The sequence below is a fragment of the Aulonocara sp. 'chitande type north' Nkhata Bay genome, linkage group LG1 (assembly GCF_057382095.1).
Source record: "Aulonocara sp. 'chitande type north' Nkhata Bay isolate Kocher_YH1m ecotype deep benthic linkage group LG1, A_spYH_male_GT1.1, whole genome shotgun sequence".
Lineage (NCBI taxonomy): Eukaryota > Metazoa > Chordata > Actinopteri > Cichliformes > Cichlidae > Aulonocara > Aulonocara sp. 'chitande type north' Nkhata Bay.
In genome coordinates this window covers 10,659,498-10,686,997 of record NC_141344.1, presented here as the reverse complement: position 1 = coordinate 10,686,997, position 27,500 = coordinate 10,659,498, and the positions used below count along the sequence as shown (strand labels likewise).

The 27,500-nt window shown below is 36.6% G+C and overlaps 1 protein-coding gene across 1 annotated transcript; it reads right to left on the bottom strand.

The window, feature by feature from the left end:
* On the bottom strand, positions 1-27,500 carry slc6a2 (solute carrier family 6 member 2). The gene is made up of 15 exons (XM_086264952.1): positions 27,371-27,500; positions 26,479-26,956; positions 25,181-25,312; positions 22,602-22,830; positions 15,460-15,598; positions 15,148-15,282; positions 14,428-14,531; positions 11,043-11,167; positions 10,743-10,855; positions 8,382-8,510; positions 7,636-7,735; positions 6,661-6,761; positions 3,384-3,548; positions 2,161-2,232; positions 1-1,877 (listed from the first exon to the last, which is right to left on the bottom strand). The coding sequence occupies exons 2-15, from the start codon at positions 26,774-26,776 to the stop codon at positions 1,854-1,856; spliced, it is 1,866 nt and encodes a 621-aa protein (XP_086121078.1). The 5' UTR covers positions 26,777-26,956; positions 27,371-27,500; the 3' UTR covers positions 1-1,853.

Sequence of the window (27,500 nt, the reverse complement as noted above, 5' to 3'; positions counted from 1 at the left end):
AATAGCTGAATGCTTAAAAACTAAAACAAAAGGAAATAAAGAAAGAAAAAGCAATGTTAAACTGTATAGAAGAAATTCTTTATTATCATCGTGTTGATACTTCAGAATTCTTCATAGACATTTGTCACTCACGATCAATAGGACATTGGTGTTGTACATAGCATTACTCTAAACGTAGTCCAGTAAAGCCAGGGTGGGTTTTTTTTCACATTCATATGTGACAAAGTAGCCCAAGGTTACATGGAATATAATTTTTTTTCTTAGCTATACATCAAACACTATATTATGACTATGGACAGTTACGTTTAAAATACTTTACATTCACGGTTTGCTATAAACAAGTTGATAAATACAATATTAGCTATAACAAAAGAATATATTCATATATTTCTATATCTTCTTATATATTCCACATATATTTGTTTTTTTCTTTGTGGCTTTATTCCTTTTTCTGTTATGATTCAAGGTTAGACTCCTTCAACTTCATCCCAATAAAAAAAAAAAACAAAAAAAAAACAAAAAACAGGAGAAGATAAAAAATATCACTAATACAAATTGTTGGCACTTCTATGATGATGAAAACAGGAACACTACAAGTCGTGTTTCAAATGAAAATATAAGTGTTATAATCAAATAACATAATCATTAATATACAGCACAAGAAAACGAAGCATTTGATTGTTGTATTCTGTGTAATGTGCGCTAACAGCATATAGCATGGTTTGCAACATAATCCCAATACACAACTCACACACACACACCCTCACACACACACACACACACACACATGCTCTCACTGTCCTTTCTCTCATTGTCTCCTTGAAGGAAAAGCTACAGAGATTCTTTAGAAGCACTAAACAGACAAAAAAATGGAAGATAAAAGTCACACAACACAAATACAAAGCTGTTTGTAACAGTTACGCCATTTGTTTTGGTGAATTTTTTCCCCTGCACCTTAAGTGAGCAGCCAGAGACTAACCAGGTTATAAATTAGCCATTCTTTGAGGCTAAGATTTAATTATAAGTTTTCCTTATGCTTCTGAAAGCGTAAGAGCTGAACGAAGCCTGCCACTGTTCTTTGAAGCTTTGGAGTAATACATGCATTATTCCCTTTACTATAACACAGTGTGACACAAAAGGATTGTTTCTTCTTGGTTTTTCATTTGATAAAGAGCTTGACCTTGATGCACTGTTGACTCCCAGCTCTTTGAAATTTGTGTCAAAGGACTAGGAGATTGCCATCCACAAAGCGGTTGGATTGTAGTGGGTTCCTGAGTCGACACAGTGTATTTTATTTCTTTGTCTGTGAACTGTAAGAAACATAGAGTGTCTTGCTTGATAAGGCACTGACATTGATAAGTCACTGTGCACACAGAATGGTAAGAATAAAGACTTTCTTCCAATAACAACGCAATAATAAAGAATCTTTAAAACAAGTTTCAAAATTATAACATTTTTAGTCCCCTGTTTAGTAGTATACAGGGAAATGGGATTGCTTCTGTTTTAAGTTTTATACCTTCCAACAGATAATGAAAAGTGTACAAAATGAAAACTAAGGTGTATAAAAATCATGAGCAAATAACTGTAAATTTTTCCCACAGTGTGATCCTCCCTTGGTAGTGGAAGCTGTAGAATGATTTCCAAATGTTAGCAGGCAGGCTCTTGAATCAAAATGCTTGAAGCCACTGTTGACAACAAAGGCCTTGGGTGGTAAATGCAGAGAGAAGAGGGAGGCTGCTGAGAGAGGTTGGAGCCTACTGTTCTTCTTGTCTGTCTGACCACAGGTGGCACACAGGAACTTCAGACACCAGATGTGAGGATGGATGATAGCATTCTGGGTACTGTATTTGTGATCAGATGGCCAACCAGTGTCTGAGCTGTAACACAATAGATATACTCATCCATACTTCATTGCTTACTCACAAGGGTCTGTTTTATCAACATGCTAAAAGTACCTTATTATATTTTGATATTGTTCTCTGTTCAGTAAAATGACATTACATTACATTTGTAAGTCTACCATACATTTTGTTTGCCTCTCATGCACACTTTGAGACAATAGTCAATAGTCAATAGTTAGTAGACACACCTGTGTTCAAATCCAAATTAATTACAGCCATTTAGCCAGTTCATATTTAAACAAAAAAATGTGAGCCTTACTTTGAACTGCCGGACTTTTCCTTCAGCAACCATGTGATGTTCATGTTCTGGAGTGATGCAGTAAGCTATCCTCTGCAAAACAAGTAATTACGACAAATCAGTTCTAACAGAAGCATGTCCTCTATTAAGTACACACACACAGATAGATAGATAGATAGATAGATAGATAGATAGATAGATAGATAGATAGATAGATAGATAGATAGATAGATAGATAGATGATAGATAGATAGATAGATAGATAGATAGATAGATAGATAGATAGATAGATAGATAGATAGATAGATAGATAGATAGATAGATAGATAGATAGATAGATAGATTTTTTGAATGAGTTCTTCTAAAGAACATGCAAAATACTTTATCATGAGGAAACTTCAGCCAAAAAAATGAATAGGCATCATAATAGTTTTCAGCACATGCCCTGAGAAACCTGAGAATAATATTTATCACTGAGGATCAATGGGAAATGCCAGAAGGATGAAGGAATTGTTACAATGGAGTGGCGTTAACAATAGTTAACTGCTAAGTGTTCAATATAGGTCTCAAGAGTTTAACAAAAGCAAATTCACACAGCATTAGTGTACACCAATGGAAGTGACTGAATCTAGCTACTCTTATGTAAGATTAATTTTCACTGTGTTTGATGCTCTATTTTATGTGTATTGTATACGTATGAAGAGTGATGCTTTTTTCACCAACTACTTATTTATACTTCTAGTTGCTCTTTGCACTAAAAAAGAAATAATAATTCTGAGCGATGATCCTTCAAATCAAAAACAGGTTAATCTAAGCAAAAAATGATGTTTGCTTTGGGTGCGAGATTGAAGTCCATGGTGAAATATTGGACTAGCAAATGATCAGAATGAATGTTTTTTTTTCCAGTGACAGATGAGACCCATGAGAAAATATCCATCAAAGAATATAGATAAATTAGATTTTTGTTTTAAAATGTTTCTAACAAAGTGCTTCCTACAGTGAAAACGTCTTTTATATTTGCTTCTTTTCAATGATCAGCCTGCTGAAAACCTTAGTCAATATATATATATATGTCTTGATACACACTTAATCATCCAGGTAAGGAAATTCAAGAAAGTTGAACCTGTTTATCTGGAAATTGTGTTTTCAGTGGGAGAGACAAACTGAAGAAGTCACTTGGATGAGTCACGAAATTAATACAGTTACTTTTAAACGTTGTGTGCTGAACATATCCTGATACAAACCTCTCGGAAGGTTCCTGATAGACTGCAGAACTTATACATCGCATAAGAAGGAACCATCAGCATGGAGGACAATGCCACACCCCAGCCGATTTGGTTGGCCCATTCAGGGAAGACGTAGTTATCATAGCTCAGGTCTGATGATGTCAGACTGGCTATTACCACAAACTGTTGAAAATAGAACAGAAAAGAGAAGAAAAAGAGAATAATAGACACAATATAAAGGTAAGATCTATTTGGAGTGATAATGGTCTTAATGTCTGAAATAAAACATGCATAGAATTGTAAAACAGGCAACAAAGGCAAAAAAAAAGGAAAAGAATAAAAGGCAGGAATGTAAACAGAAGAGTGAAATAAAAGCTCAGCCAGGTGAATGGGGAGTTGAAGGAGCTTAACATGTAACTGCTGACTAATGTTTTTACACAGGGTTACAGCTTGGCGGGAGAGTGTTTTGGAGAGGATGTGTAAGGTTCTTGTGCAGTTTGCAGTAGGGAGATTGCAAATACAACTAGAACTATTAATTGAGACTAATTAAAACTAACCTGAAACTGAGGAGGTTTTAGATAAGGAAGAATTAAAACGGATATAAAATGCATCTGGTCTTTAATTGCAGGTGTAACCATGAAGATTTTTGGTACATATTGCAGGTTGTTGCTCATTATAGAATTGTGCTCATGTTCATAAAAGCAAAAAGCTATACAAGGGGTCTATGATTTCGTTTGTGTTTTAATAATTTAGGTATGGTAAAATTAAAGGTTTCTAGACAATTTAGAGAACCAGTGAGAAGCATAATTAGATGATCAGAAACTGAGTACTACATTTAAATCACCAATAGGGATGGGAATTGAGAATTGATCTGATCAGTTCTTCAAAATTGTTAAATTGCTTGCCTGTTGATTCCCCTTTTCATTTCCACTTAGCACTTGCACTGCTACAATCAGCTGATTTCATTTCTTGTGGAGTGTAGAGTGTGGATATGACCATTACTTTTAAAAGGACGAGAGCACGATGGTAAAGTGAAAACCAGGACAGAAACAACTGCATTATGTTGTTAACCCTAGCTTTTTGCAACCATCTGCACAGACACTGTGCTAATGCTAAGCTAGCCAAAAACCCAGACTGATGTTAAAGCTGAGTGCTCAAAGCTGGCAGCCCAGCAGCCAGACCCAAAATTTCAAAAGGTAGCAAACAGATGAGCAATCAGGCTGCAGCCTCCACTTATACCTGTCCATGTTTCTAAAGTAGAATCACTGCAGCGATCACTTTAAAGTCTCTTTGTGTCCATCTTTGCTTTGTGTTGTTGGGTTTGTGGTCATATCTCAATACTACGATAAAGATCATATACTGTATGTGTCATTAGGATAGAGATTTGTGTTGGTGTATGGGACTATAGCCCATAGATTTACATTGTTAAATTGTAATTTAAGACAATGTGTTTTGGGTCATTTTACAGAGAAATGCAAAAGTAATGTAACAAGTAATATAATGAATTACTTTCTCCTCAAATTAATTATGCAAAATACTCCATTACACATATTACACATATTACACAAATTTGTAATTTGTGTAATAAATAACTTTTTTTGAGTAACAACCCCAATACTGATTACAGTAAAAACAGTAAAGTTCTCCCACATGCACAAACATTTGCCCACACAATAGGCAATTAATTTGCATTAATGGAATGCCTTTGAAATGTTGCCTAGTGATGGTGGTGACACCAACAGAGCCAATAACAACCCAGTGAAAAACAAAAAGAAAATCAGTAAGGAATTAAAGCAATAAGACATTGATAATAGAATTGGAATCACTAACTCCTTATCAATTCTTATCCCTAACAAGCAACACACATGTGCAGAACATGATTGAAAAATGATATTTATGAAACTAATTTAATCTGTTTAACTGTTTATGCTTCAATAAACTGTTCTCCATCTCTCGTGTACTAATATATGAGAGGAAGGCATGTGATTGATCCCAAATTCTTTCAGCATTCATTGAGACAGTATTTTCCCAAGTCTTGTGAATGAATGAATGCATTCAGATTCTTTAATGAAGTTGGCTGTAAAAAAAACAGCAATGCTTCTAATGGCCACAAGAGTTTGTTGCCTTGTAAAACATTTTTGCCTGTAAATCTAAGTTATAGTCCAGAACAAATTATTACTTCACACAGAGAAACACATGGACACTTAAGTGTATTCACTGACTTAAAAAGTAAACACTGAATTCACTGCCATATCGCTGCCATATTACTTATCTCCTAGCTTACTAACAAATTAAACTTTTTAGTTTTCAGGAAGGATATGTATTCTGTTGGTGTACAAAAGCATGTAACCCGGGGAATTCCCTGTATACGAAAATGTATACATAAACAATGGTAACTTGTTATTATTCATTACAATATGTAATTTTACTAATTTCTGCAAACCACCACGCATATATATTAAAGGAAGCACATGGCTGTCTACACCCACTTTTGCATAACAGTGAATCGAGCAATGCGCTTCCTCTAATGCACGTGGAATAGCGCACTGCTAAATCCACCTGCCAGTGAGGAACTCGCCAGGAGGCACGCTAAGGTTCAAACAATTCTCCCTTATCCCACCCTCCTTCTGTGCTTATGTGCATATGTGCTCTCTCTGGTGTAGTAAATGTTTTTGTTTTTTTTAAGTTCTCTATTCTTTCTCTGTTTTTTATTATTTCTCATGTTACATCTTGCATGAGCTAACCAGTACTGTATCACTGAGAAGGAAACTTAATGCTGGAATGAAATGGACCTGCTGGATTATCGTAGGGTCTTTACCTAGCAATATAAAGCACCTTGAGGCAGCTATTGTTGTGCTTTGGTGCTATATGGCAGCCTCGCCTCTGTCAGTGCGCCCCAGGGCAGCTGTAGCTACAATGTAGCTTGCCATCACCAGTGTGTGAATGTGTGTGTGAATGGGTGGATGACTGGTTGTGTAAAGCGCTTTGGGGTCCTTAGGGACTAGTAAAAGCGCTATACAAATACAGGCCATCTAAATAAATAAAACTGAATTTAATTAAATTGAATTGAACTGGACCTCAATGCAGCTTTCAAACATTAAGAATGCAAGATATTCAAATAAATTAAATAAATAAATACATAAAGTAAATAATAATTCCAAGAAATCCAGTCACTGATTCTTGAAACATTTTAGTTTTATCTGGCCTTGCTGAGTTTGTGTCTTGGTCTGAGCTCAGATACTATGCCTGTCCCAGAGTATCGGACTACAATCTTTCTTGTTGTTGCCGCTCTCACCAACAGAAAAGCAGGGCTGACATATTTCCAGCACAGCCTCCAGTAGAGTCCTGGCTTGAAGCCCATCATTCGCTCAATATCTTCACTGAAGCGATCCACACCTGGGGCGAGCATAAAAAGTTAAACAGCGAAGGTTACTAATCAGTGTAGGCTTCAGCCAGCTCTTTGTGCCAAGCATGTAGTCTCACTGGACACAAGGAGAAAATGCAACATGGTTTACACCCTCATAGTCCACTATTATTTTTCATGAGTGACCTGAGATAATCTAAACCTGACATAACCCATCAAGCATCTTATTCATATCATTATTTCAAAGAAATGACCATGTTGTTATCAACATTTCTTTCTGCCTCCTAGATATTTTAATCTATCTATATCTATCCAGTTTTGCTTGTCTACAGATGACTTAAAAGATTAGATAGGTGTGATGTGCCAAAAAGTATTCTGTCTTGGACTTGGTTTATTCACTTTTCTCTCTCTCTCTCTCTCTGCCTCTGTACAACTCTCTTAATGACACTTTTAAGTCAAGTATGTTATCTTGTTCATCCCTGTGCTGCAATAGTGCAAAATACAAACAAATGCAAACTGGATATGTGTTCCACTAAGGCAAAACTCATCACTAAACTTAATTTTCTGCTTGTTGGTCTTCCCTTGCTTAACCTATGACAGACTGTCTGCTTTTTTCCACCATTTAAATTTCTGTCTTATCTATCCATTTTCTTCTGCTAATCCAATTCAGGTTCACAGGACAGAGAACAACTAAGTTTTGCACTGATTTGCAGAGATCTTTCCCTCAAAGGAGACAAGTGGACCAATTCCATACCAGTAAAATCCTAACAGGATTTTAATGGGATAAATGTTCATCCTCTCACTTTAATTGGATACCTATCTGTATAATATAGATACATATACAGATATACAGATAAATAACTTAACAGAATATTAAATAATAAAGAACACCATGGGCATACCTACCATAAAACCACGACACTCCAATGGCCTCGATCAACACACCAAAGAGTATTGAAGTCCCTGCTGCATGCCTATCTAACAAGGTCAGGACATACATTCCACCCTACAAAGCAGGAAAGAACCATCATTTAGTGTGTGTGCCATATATAACTGTTTTACTTTGAAGATAATGCAGCTGGTGAAATCAACCAACAAGTCTCTCTCAACGTAAATGAACTAATAGACGTCATATACAAATTTTGTTCTAAAAGATTATTTAAAATTGAGTTTGTGGAGTTGGCATCTCAGGATGATATGCCATGCACATTTGACGTAAGTAAATCTTTGATTTGGTCTGTTTCCTTTCTCAAGGATACGCCAAAAGAAAGGCATCATTCACTTTACTAATAATTTTACTGATCTGATAAAGGGAATAAACCATGTGATTCACTAACACAATTTCATCCTGTCTCCAAAGTTTATATTTCCACAGTCAGCATGAATTTTACCTTGCTGGTGATACCATGTGAATGAAAACTGAATATTGGCTTTAATTAAATTATGATTTGTTATCAGAGCTGGTCTTTTTCTTTGAAAGAGTTTGTTTCGTGATGGCATCAAGTCATGAGACTGAGTCCCTTGCATTTTAAATGTCAGCTGTGTTTTACAAAGCAAAAGTATATTACAAAAGTAAAATATTTAAAACAATATTTACTATTTAGATATTCATGAATAAGTAAATAAGCAGATAAACATCCAGTCATACTGACGTTGGTAACGCAGAGCAGAGCAAACAGGAAGGTTCCAAAAGCTGTAGCGAAGGTGAAAAGCTTTCGGTTTCTTTTGAGAATCTTAAAGTCATCTGACAGGCCTGTGATGACTGCCTCCATGCCACCCATCTGGGAGGGGACACACAAAAAGACACAAGACACTCAGAACTGAATCTGAGCCATAAGTGAACTCCAATGGCAATCATACAACTGCAACTTTGCAATTTCAGTCAATACTGTTATGGCAGTGTTTTAGCTACAAGAGGTGGCTTCAGAGGAGAAAAACCTTAGTGAAATATCTACATATCACACAAAATGGCGATAGATATGGTATATTATAAAATAATTGGAAATCCTCAAATCTGTACAATATTTTATGAAATAATAATAATTGTGAAATAGTTATTACTCTGTCCTAAGATTAGAGTGGGATACAGGGATGCAGATCATCTTTAAATATGTTAATAATATCCAAAATACAAACTTTAGGTATTTGGCATGACTGACAGTCTAGATGACTTATGATATAAGAGCTTTTTCATGCAAAAATTCATTTGGTTATAGTGTAACAATATTTCTATTAATATTTATGTTTGTAGTTGTCAATTATCTGTTTATTTTATTCATTCATTTTATTATTATTATATTTCTGTTCTTTTACTGGCATGTTGTTCGCTAATCATTTGATGACACCTGAAGCCACACATACATTATGCTAGTTTCCTTTTGTTTAAATGTACCAACATTTTTCATGTTTTGTGCCAATAAAGAGTCTAATGAAATAAATACCGTTATACTGTTTAATATTTTTATTACACACCCCAATCTGTTCTATGCAATAAGTGATTGGATCGATAAGTTAATTTTTTATCTATCTATCTTATCTATCCTTGTTGTAGTTTAACTTGACAATGTTAACTTAACTGTCAAGTCGACAATACTGCCAAGCAACATACGACATGTCACACTGAAAGAGAATTGTGTACACATTAAGGTCAAACCATTGTGGACACTTTTGTGTAGACAGTGCTAAAGGAACTTGGCCATATGTGACCTCTGAGTATGGTGTGAGTGGAGCTCTATTGCTCCTCAATGTCTCTTTGCTGCATTTACAACTGTGCTTGGAGGTGTCTACTTTTGTTGCATCATTTGTGAACCACAGTAACACATTTTTCTCAGAGTGCACATTATTATTTACACTTTTTTCTCTCTTAATAAAATTATTTCTTGTTGTGCATACATAATAATGTATTTCAGCTGTAACATTCACCACACAACTGCTGCCTTATTTTTGTCTTTGGGCTTTTATATATTTTTACAACTTAACATATTTATTTTCCACTTGCATAATGTGTGAGCAGTGTTGGGAAGGTTACTTTTAAAATGTATTCCACTACAGATTACAGAATACATGCCCCAAAATGTATTTTGTAACGTATTCCGTTACGTTACTCAATGAGAGTAACGTATTCTGAATACCTTGGATTACTTAACAACTAGATTTTTAAATCTTAATATAAAATGAGTAACAGTAGGGTGGACATTAGGTAAGGCTGCACTTTTTGCAGCGATCTATAGAAAACTATTCCGCACGTATATAAAACAGGTCCGCGGCTCCGAACCGTAATAAAGGGACCTCTGGCTAATACATCGGGTTCGTGTCGGGCTCGTAGCCGAAAACTAGCTTTAGTTTGTTGTCTGGGTCAACTTTGCTAACGAGAGACAGAGAGAAGCGTTGAAAGGCTGCTCCAAAGGAACTTATTGTTTCGGAAGAAAACACGAACACAGTGTACAGTCCAGTCTTAATAGCTTACTTACAACTGGACTACACTGCCCATGAGGCTACATTCTTTAGAGCTATGATTGTAAACACTCTGCCTATTGCCTTCATATTAAATAATTTTTTGAACAATAATTTTTAATAATATTTCTTCACGTCATTATGCGGGCTGCAAGTAGAGGTGACATGGGCCGTGAGATTGAGACACAGGCAATAGAGCCTCTTAATGCGTGTTTTGTCTGGGCGTTGAAACCAAAAATAGAGAGGGCATAGTCTAACATATGAAACAGGAAAAGACCGCCATGTAATCCCTTTATTTCAGCAAAGTAACTATATTATGAATACCACCTTTTTAAATGGTAACTGTAACAGAATACAGTTACTCATATTTTGTATTTTAAATACGTAATGGCGGTACATGTATTCCGTTACTCCCCAACAGTGTGTGTGAGTAATTATATATTTATATATAAAATATAGAGATAATTGGAAAATAACTGTTTATAAATAAGCGGTCCACTTTCAGTTGTAAGGATATGAGTTTAGTTTAAGGAGCTGCTGTAATAGTCTGTAGTACTTACTGCACTGTCAATGCCTAAAGTCAGCAACATGATGAAGAACACAATGGCCCAAAATGTTGAGCCCGGAAGTGTTGAAATTGCTTCAGGGTAGATTATAAACACCAGACCTGCACCTGTATATACAATGAACAATTCAGCGTTCCTGTATGTATCTATGTGTATTCAGTATTAAGTACAGATGATCGAATACTGTATCAATCGTTCCAAAGTTAAAAATCACATATAAAATGCATTACAGCAACATAGGTTAGTGAGTGATGTCAGTCTTACGAATGCTTTTGCTGCTATGTGAAAACTTACCCTCTGTTGCCACATTTTCTACTTTCACCCCATGTTTTTTAGCCATATATCCGAGCACAGAGAAGATGGCAAACCCTGAGAAGAAACTGGTAACGCAGTTCACAGTGCTGGTCAAGAGAGCATCCCTAGATTAAGAAAGCACATGCAAAAATAAAAAGTTAAGAAGGAACAGTTTTCTTTTTTTCGGTATACCTTCTATTTTTAAAAGTGCCAACTATCCGACCTTTTCGATCTTTATAGTACACAATAGTTCCAATGAGCTAGTATCATTCGTTCACATTCTATGGCATCAAACATTGTTAAATCACTGCTAATATAAGTGCTTCTCTTTTATGGTAATCTGCATCACAGTTTGTACTGGGTCAAGAAGGCAAAAAAGCTAAAATGAAGCCGAATGTTACTTGTTATCTTTCAAATGTTTCATGGATTGATTTACATATAATACATAATGAGAAACTTTTGTCCCTTGCTTCTAGTAGGTGGCTGGAAAGGCGATTATGGTGCTTGGTCACTAACTTGCTGCTGTTAGACCAAAAGAACAAATCCAACTTGACCTTGACATCTTTATTGGTTTAGTGAGTGACTCATCTCAACAACAAAAAATTTTCTACCCCCTAACACCACCCCTTTCGACATTTATTTTTAGTTTATAGGCTGTGAAAAATGTATTTTTATTCAATTATTTGTATTCATTTCACTTCTGTAAATGTATTTAATGTCAGGATCCTGGGTCTCTCGACCCAGCATTTTGAGTTGTTTGTGTCTTTGTGATTTTGCATTATGATTAATGTTTCAGGTTATTTTTGTTAATCTTAGTTTATTCCATAGTGTCCAGTGTTCTAGTTTAGGTTGCAGGTTTTAGATATCACCCTGGGTGAACATTGGGCGATTGTGGCTCAAGAGTTGGCAGTTCGTCTTGTAGTCGGAAGGTTGCCGGTTCGAGCCCTGGCTCGGACAGTCTCGGTTGTTGTGTCCTTGGGCAAGACACTTCACCCGTTGCCTACTGGTGGTGGTCAGAGGGCCCGGTGGCGCTAGTATTCGGCAGCCTCGCCTCTGTCAGTGCGCCCCAGGGCAGCTGTGGCTACAATGTAGCTTGCCGTCACCAGTGTCTGAATGGGTGGGTGACTGATTGTGTAAAGCGCTTTGGGGTCCTTAGGGACTAGTAAAGCGCTATACATTTACCATACCTGAATCAAATGATTAGTTTATTACCAGGCCTCTGGAGAACTTCAAGACATGTTGAGGAGGTAATTTAGGCATTTAAATCAGCTGTGTTGGATCAAGGACACATCTAAAACTAGCAGGACACCGGCTCTCGAGGCCTGGAGTTCGACACCTGTGCTGTATTCTCTGTTTAGTTCCCTGTGTATTCAGTAGGTTCCCCTCGTGTACTTGCCCTCTGTGTATCTGTGTTTACATTGTGATGTTAGTTCTGGTGCCGTGTTCCCACTCCTTGTGTTCTGTTTCCTTATCCCGTCATGTGCTTCTTCATGTTCTCTTTCTTCCTCCAGGCTGTCTCTGTATGCTTCCTGTTTTAATTTGAAGGTCTGTGTCTCATGTTAGTGTATTCTGCTTTGCTTCTTTGTCTTGTCAGCACTGATTTCTCCAAGCTTTGTTCCCCTCCTGTCCCCCATTGCCTGATATCTCCTGTGACTATGTAAGCCCTGTGTTTTCTCGTGCTTGTTGCTGGTTTGTCTGTGTTGTCTCCCTGAGTCTCCCTGTGTTCCTCTGCATGTCATCCTGTGAGTTTTGGCTTCAGTTTCATTTGTTAGGTTTTTCCAGTTTAGGTTATTTCTTAGTTCCTGTCCTCAACACCTCCACTTTTGTCTGTAGTATCTCTACTTATAAAGAAAAGCTCACTCATCTCATCAAAGTCAGTGCCCGCATTTGGGTCCTCTCTTATCACAATCCCGGGGAAATCATTTACATCTGTCTCGTTAAACAGGTCTCTGTATGTGATCCCCTACAATTTTCATTTAATAAGACGAATTAACATAGTTTATTAATAGTTTAATGATTACACAAACATGATTAGATTTTAACTGGAATCTGGTGTGTTTTGATATTAGACTTCCTGTTATTTTAAGCTGTTTTTCTTTGTCATAATAACTTCCTTTTCCATTTGTTAATTGAAAATTATTAGGCTAAGTTTTAATTAGTAGGACTTTTATTTCATTATTTAATTATCATTATTTTCACTATTTAGCTGGTGTTCTGTCTCTGTTGGTATTCAAACAAAACTCTTTCCAACTTTGCTTGTTCTTCCAGGCTGCTGCCTTTCAAATAGTTCAAATCTGCTCATTTGCCACTAAGGGCATAATGCAAATTCCACCTGCCAGCAGTCCACTCACATTTCTAAGTGGGACATGAGAGGAGGAAGGCAAAAGAGGCCTAGTTTGGGGTTTAGCAAACGTGAATAAATGAGAGAGGACAGGACAGCAGGTTCCATAATGCATATATCAGAGTGTAGTTAAGATTTAGCTTGGAGGCCTCTGTTATGACTATTATTTATTATCTACTTATTTGACAATATAAGCAGTTAATAATAATATTCACTTATTTAAGCTATTTTTAAGCAAGCGTTGTCTGCCTGTTGCACAAAGCAGACAACTTTCTCTCTTTCTCACTCTACACACACACACACACACACACACACACACACACAGACACACACTCACATTCTCTACCATCCTAGAGGGCGTCTCATATATATATGTACATATATATATATACATATATATATGTATATACATATATATATGTATATACATATATATATGTATATACATATATATATATATATGTATATATATATATGTATATACATATATATATGTATATACATATATATATATGTATATATATATATGTATATACATATATATATGTACATATATATATACATATATATATGTATATACATATATATATGTATATACATATAGATATATATGTATATACATATATATCTATATGTATATACATATATATATATATGTATATACATATATATACATATATATACCATAGGTCAAACTCAAAGTGTTTTGCCAACCACATTTCCCTGTAAGAGGACAACTGCAACCTAATTATGTGGAAAAGATTAGTCAAGTCTCCAACCACATTTCCTACGTTTCCTGAGGAAAAGCAGCATTTAAACAGACCGGTGAACATACAGCCTTTGGCTATTATTTGGCAGCTCTTCCTGGCCTGTACTTTATCTGCTCTGCTAACACCTGTTCATTGGGGTAAGTTAGACAGATTAAGATCACCTCTGCAGCATAATCCAATTAAAAGCTGAAAAAACAGGGCAGCTTAAAAGCAGCAGGATAAATTTTGCAGTGGGCTTATTTCAGATTATCACAAATATAATGCAAACTTTTACCTGTAACAGTTGTTGTCAAATTTGTTGTAACTAGAAAATGCAATGAGCACACCAAATCCTGCACCCAGCGAGTAGAATATCTGTGTTGCAGCATCAGTCCACACCTATGCCAAAAGTAACAAGAAAATGTATCAATTCCTAAAGAGAGGGTTCCCACCTAAAATGCCACACAGCCATAGGCTGACGTGAATACACTAACTTTCATTACTTCCCTGAATATCATCTTTGAGAAAACAAATCATTGTCTACCTGCACCTTTTTTTAATCAGCCAGGAACACCAGGCTCTATTTTACAAAACATGTCAGGTATATTATTTATGGATGTTGTGCAAATGTTTTGCAAAACATGAATATCAACCCTTACACACATACATGAGCTCAGACAGTGGAAGACTGTGTCTCAAGATTGTGTGTATAGAGCACATTCATTCATATACTGTACATTCATTCAGTCTGGGAGGCACTAATGAAATTTAGCATTTAACCCTAAGCATGACATACTCCACCCACTACATAACAGTAACTCAGAAAGTGGGCTGTGTAAATCGACTTAGACACTGACATGACTGTTTTTTTGCAGCAGCAGGTTAAGTAATGCACCTGAGGGTTTCATGACCTAACTCCTAACAACAACTCAATAACAACTCAGCATCTGAAAAAAGCACAAAAGTGTAAATCTGCATAGCACTGAAACAGGGAATTTCATAGTCTGTCTCTGACCTCTAAAGTTTTTAGTCGCTTGAAGTCAATAGAGAGGTAAGCTTTGATGCCATCCATAGACCCATCTAAAGTTATGCCTCGGATCAGCAGCACAAAAAGGACCACATAGGGCATTGTAGCTGTAATGTACACCACCTGAGTAGGGAACAAACAGAAAACAAAAAGGAAATCATACTTTCCTTTTTTTTCAGTGAACCGTTTTTTCAGTGAAAACGTGCAATACAATGAACTGTGGATATGAACAATCATCCCACTTGGTATAAAACGATTGAGAAAAAACTAAGAAAACTGTTTGTTGATCCATGGCTGTACCTTGCCGGACGACTTGACACCTTTCCACAGGCTGAAGTACAGGATGAAGACTACCACGACCAGGCACAAAACCAACTGCCAGCGAGGCCAGCCCAGGTCCTCGATACCACTACTTTCATGAAGATTCAACACACCCCGTCTGCAAAAGATGATAAATAGCATTATATCATGACACCAAGAGGGTTTATCTTGCCCTTTTCATGCAGTGTATACTTCCATTCAAACAATTTTTAGTATTTCACAAGCTATTTTTGAAGAATTACACTGCATTGTTGGTAAATAACAAAGCCATAAATCATATATCTATTAAAAATTATACAAAAAACAAGTGCTATATATCAATTTAAACTGTCGTGTAACACTGCTTTTAGCATAGGTTGTCACAGATAAAGCATCTTAAATTCATTTATGTATTTATTTTACACTGAAGCTATATCTTACCAGACATGCTTTTTGATGAATAAGCTCATTCATTTTCTACAACAGTTCGGGTAGTCTTAAAAATAGTAAGTTAACAAGTGTCCTGGGTAAAAACAACTTGTGGGACAAATGTGTCCCAACATTTCCAACTAGTAGCTGATGGTTTCCTTAGTTTGTCACTTAACATTGTTGGCTTGTAAATGTAAGGGGGCTTGATCTGTGTCCCAGCATTTTGAGTTTATTTTGTATTTTTGATTCAGATTCATTTGTGTCAGCTGCGTTTTCCCAGGTGTTTCCACTTCCCTCATTACCCTTCTGTGTATTTAAGTCCTCTGTCTCCCTCTGTTCAGCGTTGTTTCGTCTGTTCGCCTTAGATCATGTCACATCAGGTCCCAGGATTATTTTATGCTTCTGTTCAGTTTAATGTTAATGTTTTCTTGTCATGGTTTTCATTGTTAAACCTAGTTTATCCCAGTTTAGGTTTTAGTTTAATTTTTTCTAAGCTCTCTTTGCCTTGTTTTTTGTTTTGATATCAGCATTAAAAAACAGCTTGCTTTTTGTTATACTTAGTTTTTCTCTCCAGTGTCTGCTTTTGGGTCCACACCTCAAACACTTCGGCCTGCCCGGCTCTGACAGTAAATTTAAGGGATGAAAGTTGTTTGAAATTGGATGAAAACGCATCTAGCTTCCAGGCTTTCGAAGTGAATTAACTGCTTTCCTTTGTCACCCAACTGCACACAAATGCTTTGAAACTGTCAATAAAGACCTATGGCATTGTTCTACTTTTATAAGGCTATTCCTCAAGCAAAATGCTACTGTAAGATTAAAGGTCGTGGTTCAAAGATTCAAGTGCAGTGTTATGACATAATGAAACAAAGACAGACAAATGGTATCTCTTCCTTCCCTATCTACAGTAAATATTGTTTTCATCTGCTAGGCCATTCTTTGAATGTTTGCTCTAGAGTAATGGGAAGGAAGTTCACAGCGTCCAATGCTTAGAAAAACCTGTACACATATTGTATGGTGAAAAGTTCATCTTTCAGGTTACTTAATATGTCATCCTAAAATATTAGTATGTCTTCCAGCACATCAAAAAATCACTTTTCTTTCATAACACATTTAGAAGCAATACAAAATTGGCAAATTTAAGTTATAGAGGAATTAAATGAGATAACAATGTCTTCATGAGTGCATTTTCTTCTGAATCTTTACAGTGACTTTTCTTGATGATCAAATTAATTTTGGGCAAAGATTATAAGACTACACACTGGTCATAGATGGATAAACTCATGAGATCTTTCTTTTATTGTTAACCAAATAGAAATTTTTACTTTTAAAAGTTTCAAAGTGCCACATAATGTTGGATTGATTATGAATGTCTTCTAAGGAGCTTGAAAAGAAAGTGAGTGAATTTTTTTTAAAGATCTTTAGGTAAAGAAGTCCAGTCGCTTTCTTCCAAGCTCCTTAGACTACCATGACCTGAATGAATGAGAACCAACACAGACATAATGAATATCTGTTTTTATACAGTTATTCATTACTATTACTAAGAAATATCTACAGTTTGGCTGAAGAGTATAGAAAATAGTATGATTTTCTCTTTAGATTAAGATAACAGATAAATGAAATGCTGGTTTTGCTGTTTTTAGGTGTGGTTGCAACATCTGGAATTTATTTAAAATAATAGTAATAATAATAATAATAATTATAAAATAATAATAATAAAATGGGCAGCACGGTGGCACGGTGGTTAGCACTGTTGCCGCACAGCAAGAAGGTCCTGAGTTCAATTCCACCATCAGGCCGGGGTCTTTCTGTGTGGAGTTTGCATGTTCTCCCCGTGTTTGCGTGGGTTCTCTCCGGGTACTCCGGCTTCCTCCCACTGTCCAAAGACATGCAACTTGTGGGGATAGGTTAATTGGATAATCCAAATTGCCACTAGGTGTGAATGTGCGAGTGAATGTGAGTGCGAATGGTTGTCTGTCCCTATGTGTTGGCCCTGCGACAGACTGGCGACCTGTCCAGGGTGTACCCTGCCTCTCGCCCTATGACAGCTGGGATAGGCTCCAGCGCCCCCCGCGACCCTGAAAAGGATAAGCGGAAGAGAATGGATGGATGGATGGATGGATAATAATAAAATGTTTAGATCTACTCAAAAGCACTGTGAAAGGAGGCGGTTGTTGGAATGCATGAAAAATGCTTTCCAAAGCATCAATTTAGGATTCTGCATCCATGGACCCCAAGAGATCAGCCTGTCCCAATGAGCGCTTGTGATGGGCAACAACCCAAAAACAAGCCAGGTCATGATATTATAAATTGTTAGATGTTGCTCCAGAGCTGATAAGTACTGGGAGTTGGTTTGATTTTAATTGGATATCATTATCGTGCAGTTAAACATTTAAAAGCACTTTTGTTCCTTTCACATTTGCCCTAAGACTTTCCTCAAGAAAGATAAAATTCAATTGGCATGCAATGTTATGGGCTGATAAGCAGTGGAACTGGATTTGGATCTGATATTCAGGTTGCTTACACAACAGCCCGACACAAGTATCCTCAAGGACATGCAAACTGAAGACTGTTCAGAGACAGACATTTGCTGATCTTTTTCAGATAATGTATTCAAAGCTATATGGTCTTTGGGGAAGAAGATGCTCTCGTGAAGACATCAGTTTATTTGAGGAGAGGAGCTGAGAGTCTCTGCTCTGGCCTGTAGGCCTCGTCTTAGTGTTATGCTGTAATGCCCCAGAGCCTCCTTGCTCATCTGATAGCATTGCTAAAGCACTGCCAGTACATGCGCACTATAACATAAATCCAGGCCCCTTTGGCCGAGTTACTCTAAACACATTTAGTCTAATCGTCACTCACTAAGCCAGTTGTTCTGCTATCCCAACACTCACTGTTACCATTACTCATCTCTGTATATTTGAAGCTAGCACACTACTTTACATTCAGCCTGGTTTTCAAGTTGCTTAAAAAATTTGAAAAAGCACATGTAAAACTCAGGACCAAAGTCCTGAGTGTCAAGTTACACCTCTATGTAATTTTAATCTGCTTTATTTAATAAATTACATGTGATTGGAACAATTATTTCAACAAATGTTAAATTCATGTGTGCGGCAGAAGCAAAGGCAGTTTCTTCAAGTGTCTGTGAAATTAGATATTTTAGTTCAAATGAGAGCTATTTATCAAGTCTAGTTATCCTTGACATAACATCAGATGTGATTGCTTTCAGGCTAGATCCGTAGAGAATAGATATTGTGTACGATAATGAAAGGAGTTAGTGTTGCTGACTTAAAAAAATATTTCTAGTTGTAACTTTGGTTGATAAGCTCATCATTTATGTTAATAATATACTCTGACAGGAGGAAAACATGGAACATGTTTTTTTACAGAATCTGTCTTTAATCAGATCTAATGAATCATGTCTGATTACACTTGTCATCAGGGAGACTTAAGGATGGAGCCTAGTGTGTGCCCAAAGCTTTAGTACCTGGGAACAACAAATATAAGACAAAAAAACAAAAGTGAATTAAGAAGAAAACTGGATTGTGTGAAGTAGTGTAGACACACAACATACAATGTATCATTGGATGCTGGCTCTTATTTTAAATCAACTGAAAGAATCCACTAATTTTTCAGCTCTGTTTCATTTTATTACTTTGGTTCACTTTTCACAGTTAGTATTATATAGCTAGCAAAAAAGTATAGAATCACATCTAATGTGTCAGATATTTATTTCAGGAGTTGGTAGAGACCGGAAATTGTTGTTATAAGAGGAATCATACTGTAATATTACTGAAAGCTTAAAAAACCAAATTACAGCACAGACCAGATGGAAAAGAGTTTTATATTTCTTACAAGTTTGTTTTTGTAAACAAAGCCTAGTCATTCGTTAGCTTCATAGCATAATTGCCTAAGTCATTTGACTAAGTCAATGACTTAGGCACTTATGCTATGAAGCTAACGCATTATGTTATTTTATTAAGAAATTACAGAAATACAATTTAGAATTGTGTAAGGTTTCCCAAAGCAGTTTAGCCATTTCAAAAGTACTTTGAAGCAAACTATTAGACTAAATATTAAGTGAAAGCCGGTGGTTTTTTGACATGTATGGCTTTAAGCAATGAGACAGCAAAGATACTATGTTTCATGGTAATTGAAATGATTCAGTGATCTGGGTATTTAACGTTTGGAAGGTTTCTTTGATCTGATACTGTAAAAGTTATCATATTAATCACAGAGGAGTGCCCAGCAAATCTCTTTTCCCCAGGTCAGATTTTTTGGCAGAGATCATGTTTTTGGCTGTCCTTACGTGACTCCTGCAGCTGACGTCTTCCAAGCTAAACCCTTTTACATGATTTAAAATTTACTTTGATAACACCTATATAAGGCCAGGTCAGCCATAGTGTATGTTTGCTGTATATGTAATGTAAAAGCTCTTCCTCTCAACTGACTTGATATAAAAGAAGTGGAAAAAGATTTTTTTTAAAAAAGGACATCATCAGGGACATCATTCAAAATAATACAAATCTATGAGAAAACTGCAATCCATGCAACAGAATTGGTTGTCTCACCTCTATCTATAAAGAGCCAATCAAAAGCCAAAAGAGGAAATTCTTGTTGATCGACTGATGCAATAGAGGTTCACCACATTTTCACTTATGTAGTTACAGAAACCTAGCTCTATTTTTTAACATACTAAGAATGTACGCAAGTATACTTTCTTTTCTCCTTTTTTTGCTTTAGTAACATAACATGAATCACATGGTCTTGGTTCAATGATCTCATAAGCCAGATAGTTTAATTGTGTCCACAATCTGATTTGAGCCATTGGCAAGATAGCTGTCAAATGGAAAGACTTGGTTCTAGAAGAATTCAGTGGAATAAACTTCCATTGAATAAAATTCCATTGAATTTTATTCAAAATTAACAATAGTTAGAAATCATTATTTTATGCTATAATAAAATCCCATCAGATGTTTGCAGGAAAGGTAACAGTGAGGTGAAAAACCTCAAATGAGTTATTATTAAACACTTTTTAGGTCTTTGTCAGATATTTTAGTGTTACTCTGAGGGTACAAAGGCTGTATCAATAATCAGGCTTTTTTTAATTTTGGTTGAAAACAACCAATAAACAAGCTGGTATAGGATCATTAGACCCTACACCAAAGAATAATCAACTGACAGCTACTTCCTAAAATATTTGTCATATCAGTTTAATTGGTTGACAATATGTGTACACGCTTGCTGTCTTCTGCCTATAATGTACTGCACTGAAATGCTGTATTTGGCACTTAGGTTGGTAAACCATGTAAAGTACAACCCGTTTTTTGAAGGCATTATATTTTACAGTTTGTTTTACTGTTGAACTTTGATACACACTAACTTCGTGTTACAAACTAAGCTCAAAAGGTGAAGCAAGAGAACTGTTGACTCAGTTGGCCTTCCTCATGCTGTGCTTTGGCATTGCTCCTGTGTTCAAAGCTAGCTGTAAGCAGGAGGATTTATTGTCCCCTGCAGTGCGAGATCTGTCTTAAAGTACCCCATTGTTGTCTGTGAATGAAGCTCAATAATACATGAGGAATATATATTCTGAGATGTGGTTTTATGGATCCTGTCTATGCTTTAAGTAATATTGCATCACTTCTTTGAGGATCTGACGTAATCCAAAAGGTTAGAGCCTGCATGTGAATACTGACCTCTTTGTGTTAAATAAAAAGTATTTGGTACCTAAAACAAATCAAGTTTAAGGGTTCCTGAAGTTTGAAAGATAACTATATATACTGATTAAATAAACATACATGCTCAGCCGAATGGGAGTGAAAAATCTTGAAAAGCTCATTGGCTGTGGTGCACTGTCAATGTATTCTGTGCGTCATGCTTAGCATGTGTCCCTTGTATTGTCCAAATCATTTCACAGACTTCCTCTGGACTGCACAGTCAGTCTTCACAGAAGCTGGGGAAGAACTGGCTGTCTTTGAAGTATAAACAGATGGAGTGTTTTCATTCACTTCAAAGAGTGCATTTCAACTTTTTATGTTTAAGCCTTTTACAGTGGAAACATTTATAGCTGGACAATTTTGAAGTCTTCTACTTCTGTTTCCATAACTGGTAGTTTCCCTCTAGAAGTATTACTTGGGTTATTTTAGCCAGGTGTATATGTTATTCTAATGTTATTGTGAGAACAACTTCAAAACTAGAATGCTTCACTTCAGTATGTCATAGTTAAAATGTAAATTATTATACTGTATTCAGTTTACTGACTCAGGCTAATTGCATCTAATAAAGTAACAATACAAAAAAAAACAAATACTTGAGTTTTGAATGAACAAAACATTTAAACACTGTCTTATGAAGACAGCAAGTTCCTGTTTAAGCAGGTCAAAGCACTGTCATCAATTTAAAAAAACCCCCATTTATATACAATACTGTGATGAAGATCACTACATTTTTTACGTTTACTATTTACTGATTTACTATTTCATTTACACTATATACTCAATATACATTTAGCCTTCAGATTTTCATAAGAGTTTTACTAAAAAACAGATGTAGACATGCTTCTGGTTTTTAATCTAATGATTTTGTCACTCATCAAAAAAGCTAGATGCTAGGATGTTCCTTTGCTTTGAATTTAAAAAATCTGCCAGTTTTCATTTTTGTTAAAATCCAGTACTCTAAATAGTTTATTGTCTGACAAATTAATTTCAGAAATCACTTACTCATAGTATTCTGCTGCCGGTGTATTCTTGTTCTTGGCGTATGATGTGCTATTATCAGGAAGAGATCCATTGAATTCAGTGCAGTTCACACTATTCCAGCTGTTCCCACATTTGAGCCATGGCAGCTCAGTAGTCATGGAGGAGAACAGGTAGTGGAGTGACCAAGCAATGATGACATTGTAGTAGAAGCCAACATACAGGGCTATGAGAATCACAGTGTAGCCCACACCTAAGGAACATTGGGTTATTAATGAGAAAGAAATTACGGCTTATTCTCACAATATGGAATTCATGCAGTTGTCAAGTTCTTTTTAAAAAACACTCCAATGTGGTTTTTTTCAAGATAATTTGTAAAAATAAGTGTATAAAGCTGGAGGTATAATAAATAAACTATGGAAAATGAGGTGGAGTTCACCCATTACTCAAGAGAAAGCGATATAATCAACAAACAATGGGTAACACAGGCAAATAAGCACTAGAGGTTGCAGACATGGGAACAAGTTTTTGTTTTATCGTTTCGCCATTACCATGACCTGCACCTATATTTTTTCATTGGGACTGTAGTAAATGGTAAATACACATATCTGAAAATTTACCAGTATTTTGAAAACAGAAATACTGTCCACACACACACACACACACACACACACACACACACACACACACACACACACACACACACACACAAATATATCCACTATATTTTCATGGATTCTGGGTGGGTTATTTTGCCTACTCTGGAATGTAATGTCCTTGCATGAAGCAGAGAAGCCCATAAACCCATCACCCACTCATTCTACGCAGGAAAAAAAACAAATCCGCCTTAGCACAAAAGCCAACAAAAGCAGTGACTGGTGCTGTTTTAACAGTGGAGACAGAGGGACTTCTCTGGCGTTTTTTTTAAGATACACGTTGTAATACCTCCTTTATTGTTAAACTTTTCAAGTTTTTATACTAACTTTTTTTGTACATTTTGTCAAATGAAGTTTAAACAGTTATTGGTTGCATAAGTCGTGATTAAAAAAAGATTAGGTTTCTTCTCAGTTGATTAGTTTTATTCTCCTACATATTTCATTGTCTAAGTCAGGGGTCCCCAATCTCAGTCCACGAGGGCCGGTGTCCCTGCAGGTTTTAGATCTCACCCTGGGTCAACACACCTGAATCACATGATTAGCTCATTACCAGGCCTCTGGAGAACTTCAAGACATGTTGAGGAGGTAATTTATCCATTTAAATCAGCTGTGATGGATCAAGGACACATCTAAAAGCTGCAGGGACACCGGCCCTTGTGGACTGGGATTGGGGACCCCTGGTCTAAGTCATCAGGTGCACACTAGTCTACTAATATTTAAAGTCTGCCAGGAGCACAAGTGTAAGTCATGTGTATGAGTATTGTAAAACAAAGTTCTAAAGCTTCTGACACTAGAGTTACAACAATATATGAACATGGAGTAGCTTGTATAAACATTATATGAAAGCAACAACCTACCTCACTGAACAGTAAGATGCATAATAACATGTGGCAGAGTAGCAACATGTTGCTACCCTGAGTTGTTGCTATGAAGATGCAGAAGATAATTTATTGATGCAGGTAATAGTGATGGACTTAGCCTAACAGTGGTTCTTTCACTGTTAGATTGCAAAAGAGAGCATACAAACTTTAGTACAAGGCCTATAATCTATGAAAATGTGTGGCCAAACAGTGTCCACTAGCTATTCAGACTATAGCATTCTATTGCACGCTGTAGATCTGTTTTGTTTTTAGGTAGTAACTATCCACATGTTTTCTGCACTCCTGCTGATTTTTTTTAACTGTGTTGTAATACCATTGCAGAATTTTGCTTTGCAAAGAGCTGTTGAAATCAGCATCTGAAGATTTTGGCACATATTGGCAGTCAGTTATCCTCATAAAGATAACAGTAGGGAATCAGTGCCAGCGAAAATATGGAGGGCAAGACTTTGGGAAAAAAAAATACAAGGAGAGAAAAACAATTCACTCTTATTCTGACAAAATATCTAAATATTCTGAGCGTCTACAGTTGGTTTACATAATATGAAAAGCACTTGTCATTTTGGTGGTAATAAATTAAAGGTTTTAAGCTAGCTGCAAACTCCAGTGAGGTCACTGTCCTTTTCTGTAAATCTAAAGTAGACTGGGTTTTATTGGAGTTGTTTCAGTGTTCTTCTGTCGAATATGAGTGATTAAATTGTAATCATCTATTTTCCTTAGCGTACTGTTAACATTGGCCTAGTGTGGTTTTGTTTCACTCGTGGAAAGTTGACATTTGCAGAAGGCTGCAAGGTTGGAAGTACAATAGGTGAGGGATTAAAGAAAATACAGAGAGATGAAAGAGCCAATGTGACAGACACTAGTTTAAAGTGACACTATGCACCTCTGAGGGCGAAAGGACAAGAACAGATGGACAAAATTAAAGGGCAAGACACTGAACAGAAGCAAAAACAACATGACCAAAGCAGGTACACAGATTAGGAGATCAGTGAAGGGTGAAGTATATAGACATACATGGCTGTGCAGGTAAATGTAGAGTGTCTCTGTGTTTGGGTGTGTCACAGTTCACCTTTAAAGACGGGGCATATTTTCCAAACCGTAGCTGCTCCTTCTCTGTTATATTGGCCTAAGGCAAGCTCCATGTAGAACAATGGCATCCCGGCAATGAACAGGAAAAGAATATAGGGAATCAAAAAGGCACCTGGAAGGAGAGAAATAATATCAATTAAATATAAAAAAAAAAAAACCTAACAAGGGTGCCTGATAGTGAAATAAGTGCCAAACAAAACACAATATTCAAAAAGAAAGATAAGATAAGATAAGATAACTCTTTATTGTCATTGCACAGTCATACATAGTACAGTAGTACAATGAAATTGGAAAAGGAGAAAGGAAGTGGTAGGGGCCACAAACCATAACATACTTGTAAAAGCAGCACACTATAACATAGAAGTGGGATGGCTCATGGCTATTTTCATGCTGTGCCTCAGTAGCACACCCACCAAAATGGAAACAACCTCTCACAATTGAATTGTTCTTGACATTGTCCATCACAACTGACACATTATTCACAGTAATGAATACATTTTGCTGAGGGCCTATATGATTGACAGGTTGGCGGTAGAGGTGACCACTGTGAACACAGACCACAACATGTTTTTGTGAATGCATATGCAGACAAACATATAGGGCGCACCTTCTAGTGAGCACTCTGTTGTCATTAGTGTTGAAAGTAAAACACCACTTTGTTTTAAATTCCTTTGTTTATTTAACCACACACTGTACTTTTTTTTCCCTCACTGCTGTATAGCATCAATGCAGTGTTTGGTAGTTTTGTAAACAATCCATAGTCCATTAAAGTCCAGTTTACATACATTGGCTAAAGCTATTAAGTACATTTGAAAAAATATATATTTTAAGTTGATTATCTTGTCCCCAGAATTTATGAGGAGCCACAAGCCACTTTAATTTTTCGTCACTTTCCATTATTTATCTGACAGTTTCAAATCATTAATTTCATGTCTTGTCATCAGCTCATTTAGTTAATTAAAGGATATTTACTTTATTTGCTTAGGAAATAAACATAAATTTATTTTTATAAATAATAAAATAAAATAAAATAAAAACAGATTTACACACACTTTACACACACGTCTCATCATCATCCTCATCCTCATCAATAAAGGAACACCAGTACAGAAGAAAATTTTACTAAGGGCACCTAGGGTAATTTGTAGTTCATTTTCGCTGTCCGCTATCTTTGCCGTTACATTACGACTATTTAGTGACAGAATCAGTCTGGTAATTAAAAAAATAAATAAGCATCTTTATATACACTCGTATTAGAAACAGAGGCCACATACTCACCCCCTCCATTTTTGTAGCACAAGTAAGGAAATCTCCAGACATTAGCCAGGTCCACCGCGAAGCCAATAACCGACAGGAGAAAGTCTATTTTCTTGCCCCAAGTTTCTCGGTTGTCCTCGGAGGAGGATCCGGGTGGACCTACGCGACAACCATTGGTGGGAATGATCGAGGAATTTGTGTACTGGACGCCGTTCTGATCCTTCACTAGAATCAGTTCTACCTCTTTTTTCTCCACATTGCACTGTTTCATTGGGGCAACCGATGAGAGCTTGTGCTCTGGCATAACCTGGATATTCATCTTCTCTGCAGTGAGTACGAAGCACACGCTGGCGCGGCGCTCTCACGGCCCCCTGCGGGTTCTGGTGGAGTTAACGGTCTGGGTCGGTGCGCTTGAATAAGGACCGCTATCCCGCCGGCAAAAAGCGGATACGCAAGTGTTCTCCGCCGACACTACAGGTGATACTCCCGTGTACATGGGCTGAAAAGAAGGGAAAAGAAAAAAAAGAGTTTAGAGAGATTTGGTGTTTGTGCGTAAAGTTTCAGTTACGCACAGCGGGAAACTTCTTAGAACTGCGAAGATGGAAAAAGCGACGTTATTCGTCCTGTAGGAAACAGACCTACTGAATCCGAGTTACTATTATTAGTAAACCATTAAGGAAAATGCCTGTGGAATCTGATGTAGTGAGGAATACGAGGCGACAAGTGAAGCATACTTCAGAGTAAAATCCTCTCTACGTCACAGCGCGCACTGAGCGCATTGTGCGCTGAACAATCTACTTAACAATTACCTAAAACATTAATCATAAGGATAATTTAAAAAAAGATAAATGGTTGAATGCCATTGTTGCTAACGCAATTTAAAGTCCTGCAAATAAAAGGCTTCCCCCCATACTTGGTAAAGTTAAGGACACGACTCTATGACCCGATACTGTTGTTGTCCAGATGCTTCTGAGGGAAGACTGCCCATTCTGAAGGAACTTTAAGGCTCGCCTTCTCCAGCAGAGACGATATAAAATGCGAGC

Bases quoted from the DNA above. Each gene is read 5' to 3' on its own strand.
- slc6a2 (XM_086264952.1), bottom strand. From the start codon at position 26,776: ATGAATATCCAGGTTATGCCAGAGCACAAGCTCTCATCGGTTGCCCCA. The intron at 15,283-15,459 runs GTACAGCCATGG...TTCCCTACTCAG, and splicing joins GTGTCAAGTCGTCCGGCAAG to GTGGTGTACATTACAGCTAC. The intron at 3,549-6,660 runs GTGAGAGCGGCA...TATTTTCAACAG, and splicing joins TCAGCCCTGCTTTTCTGTTG to TTTGTGGTAATAGCCAGTCT.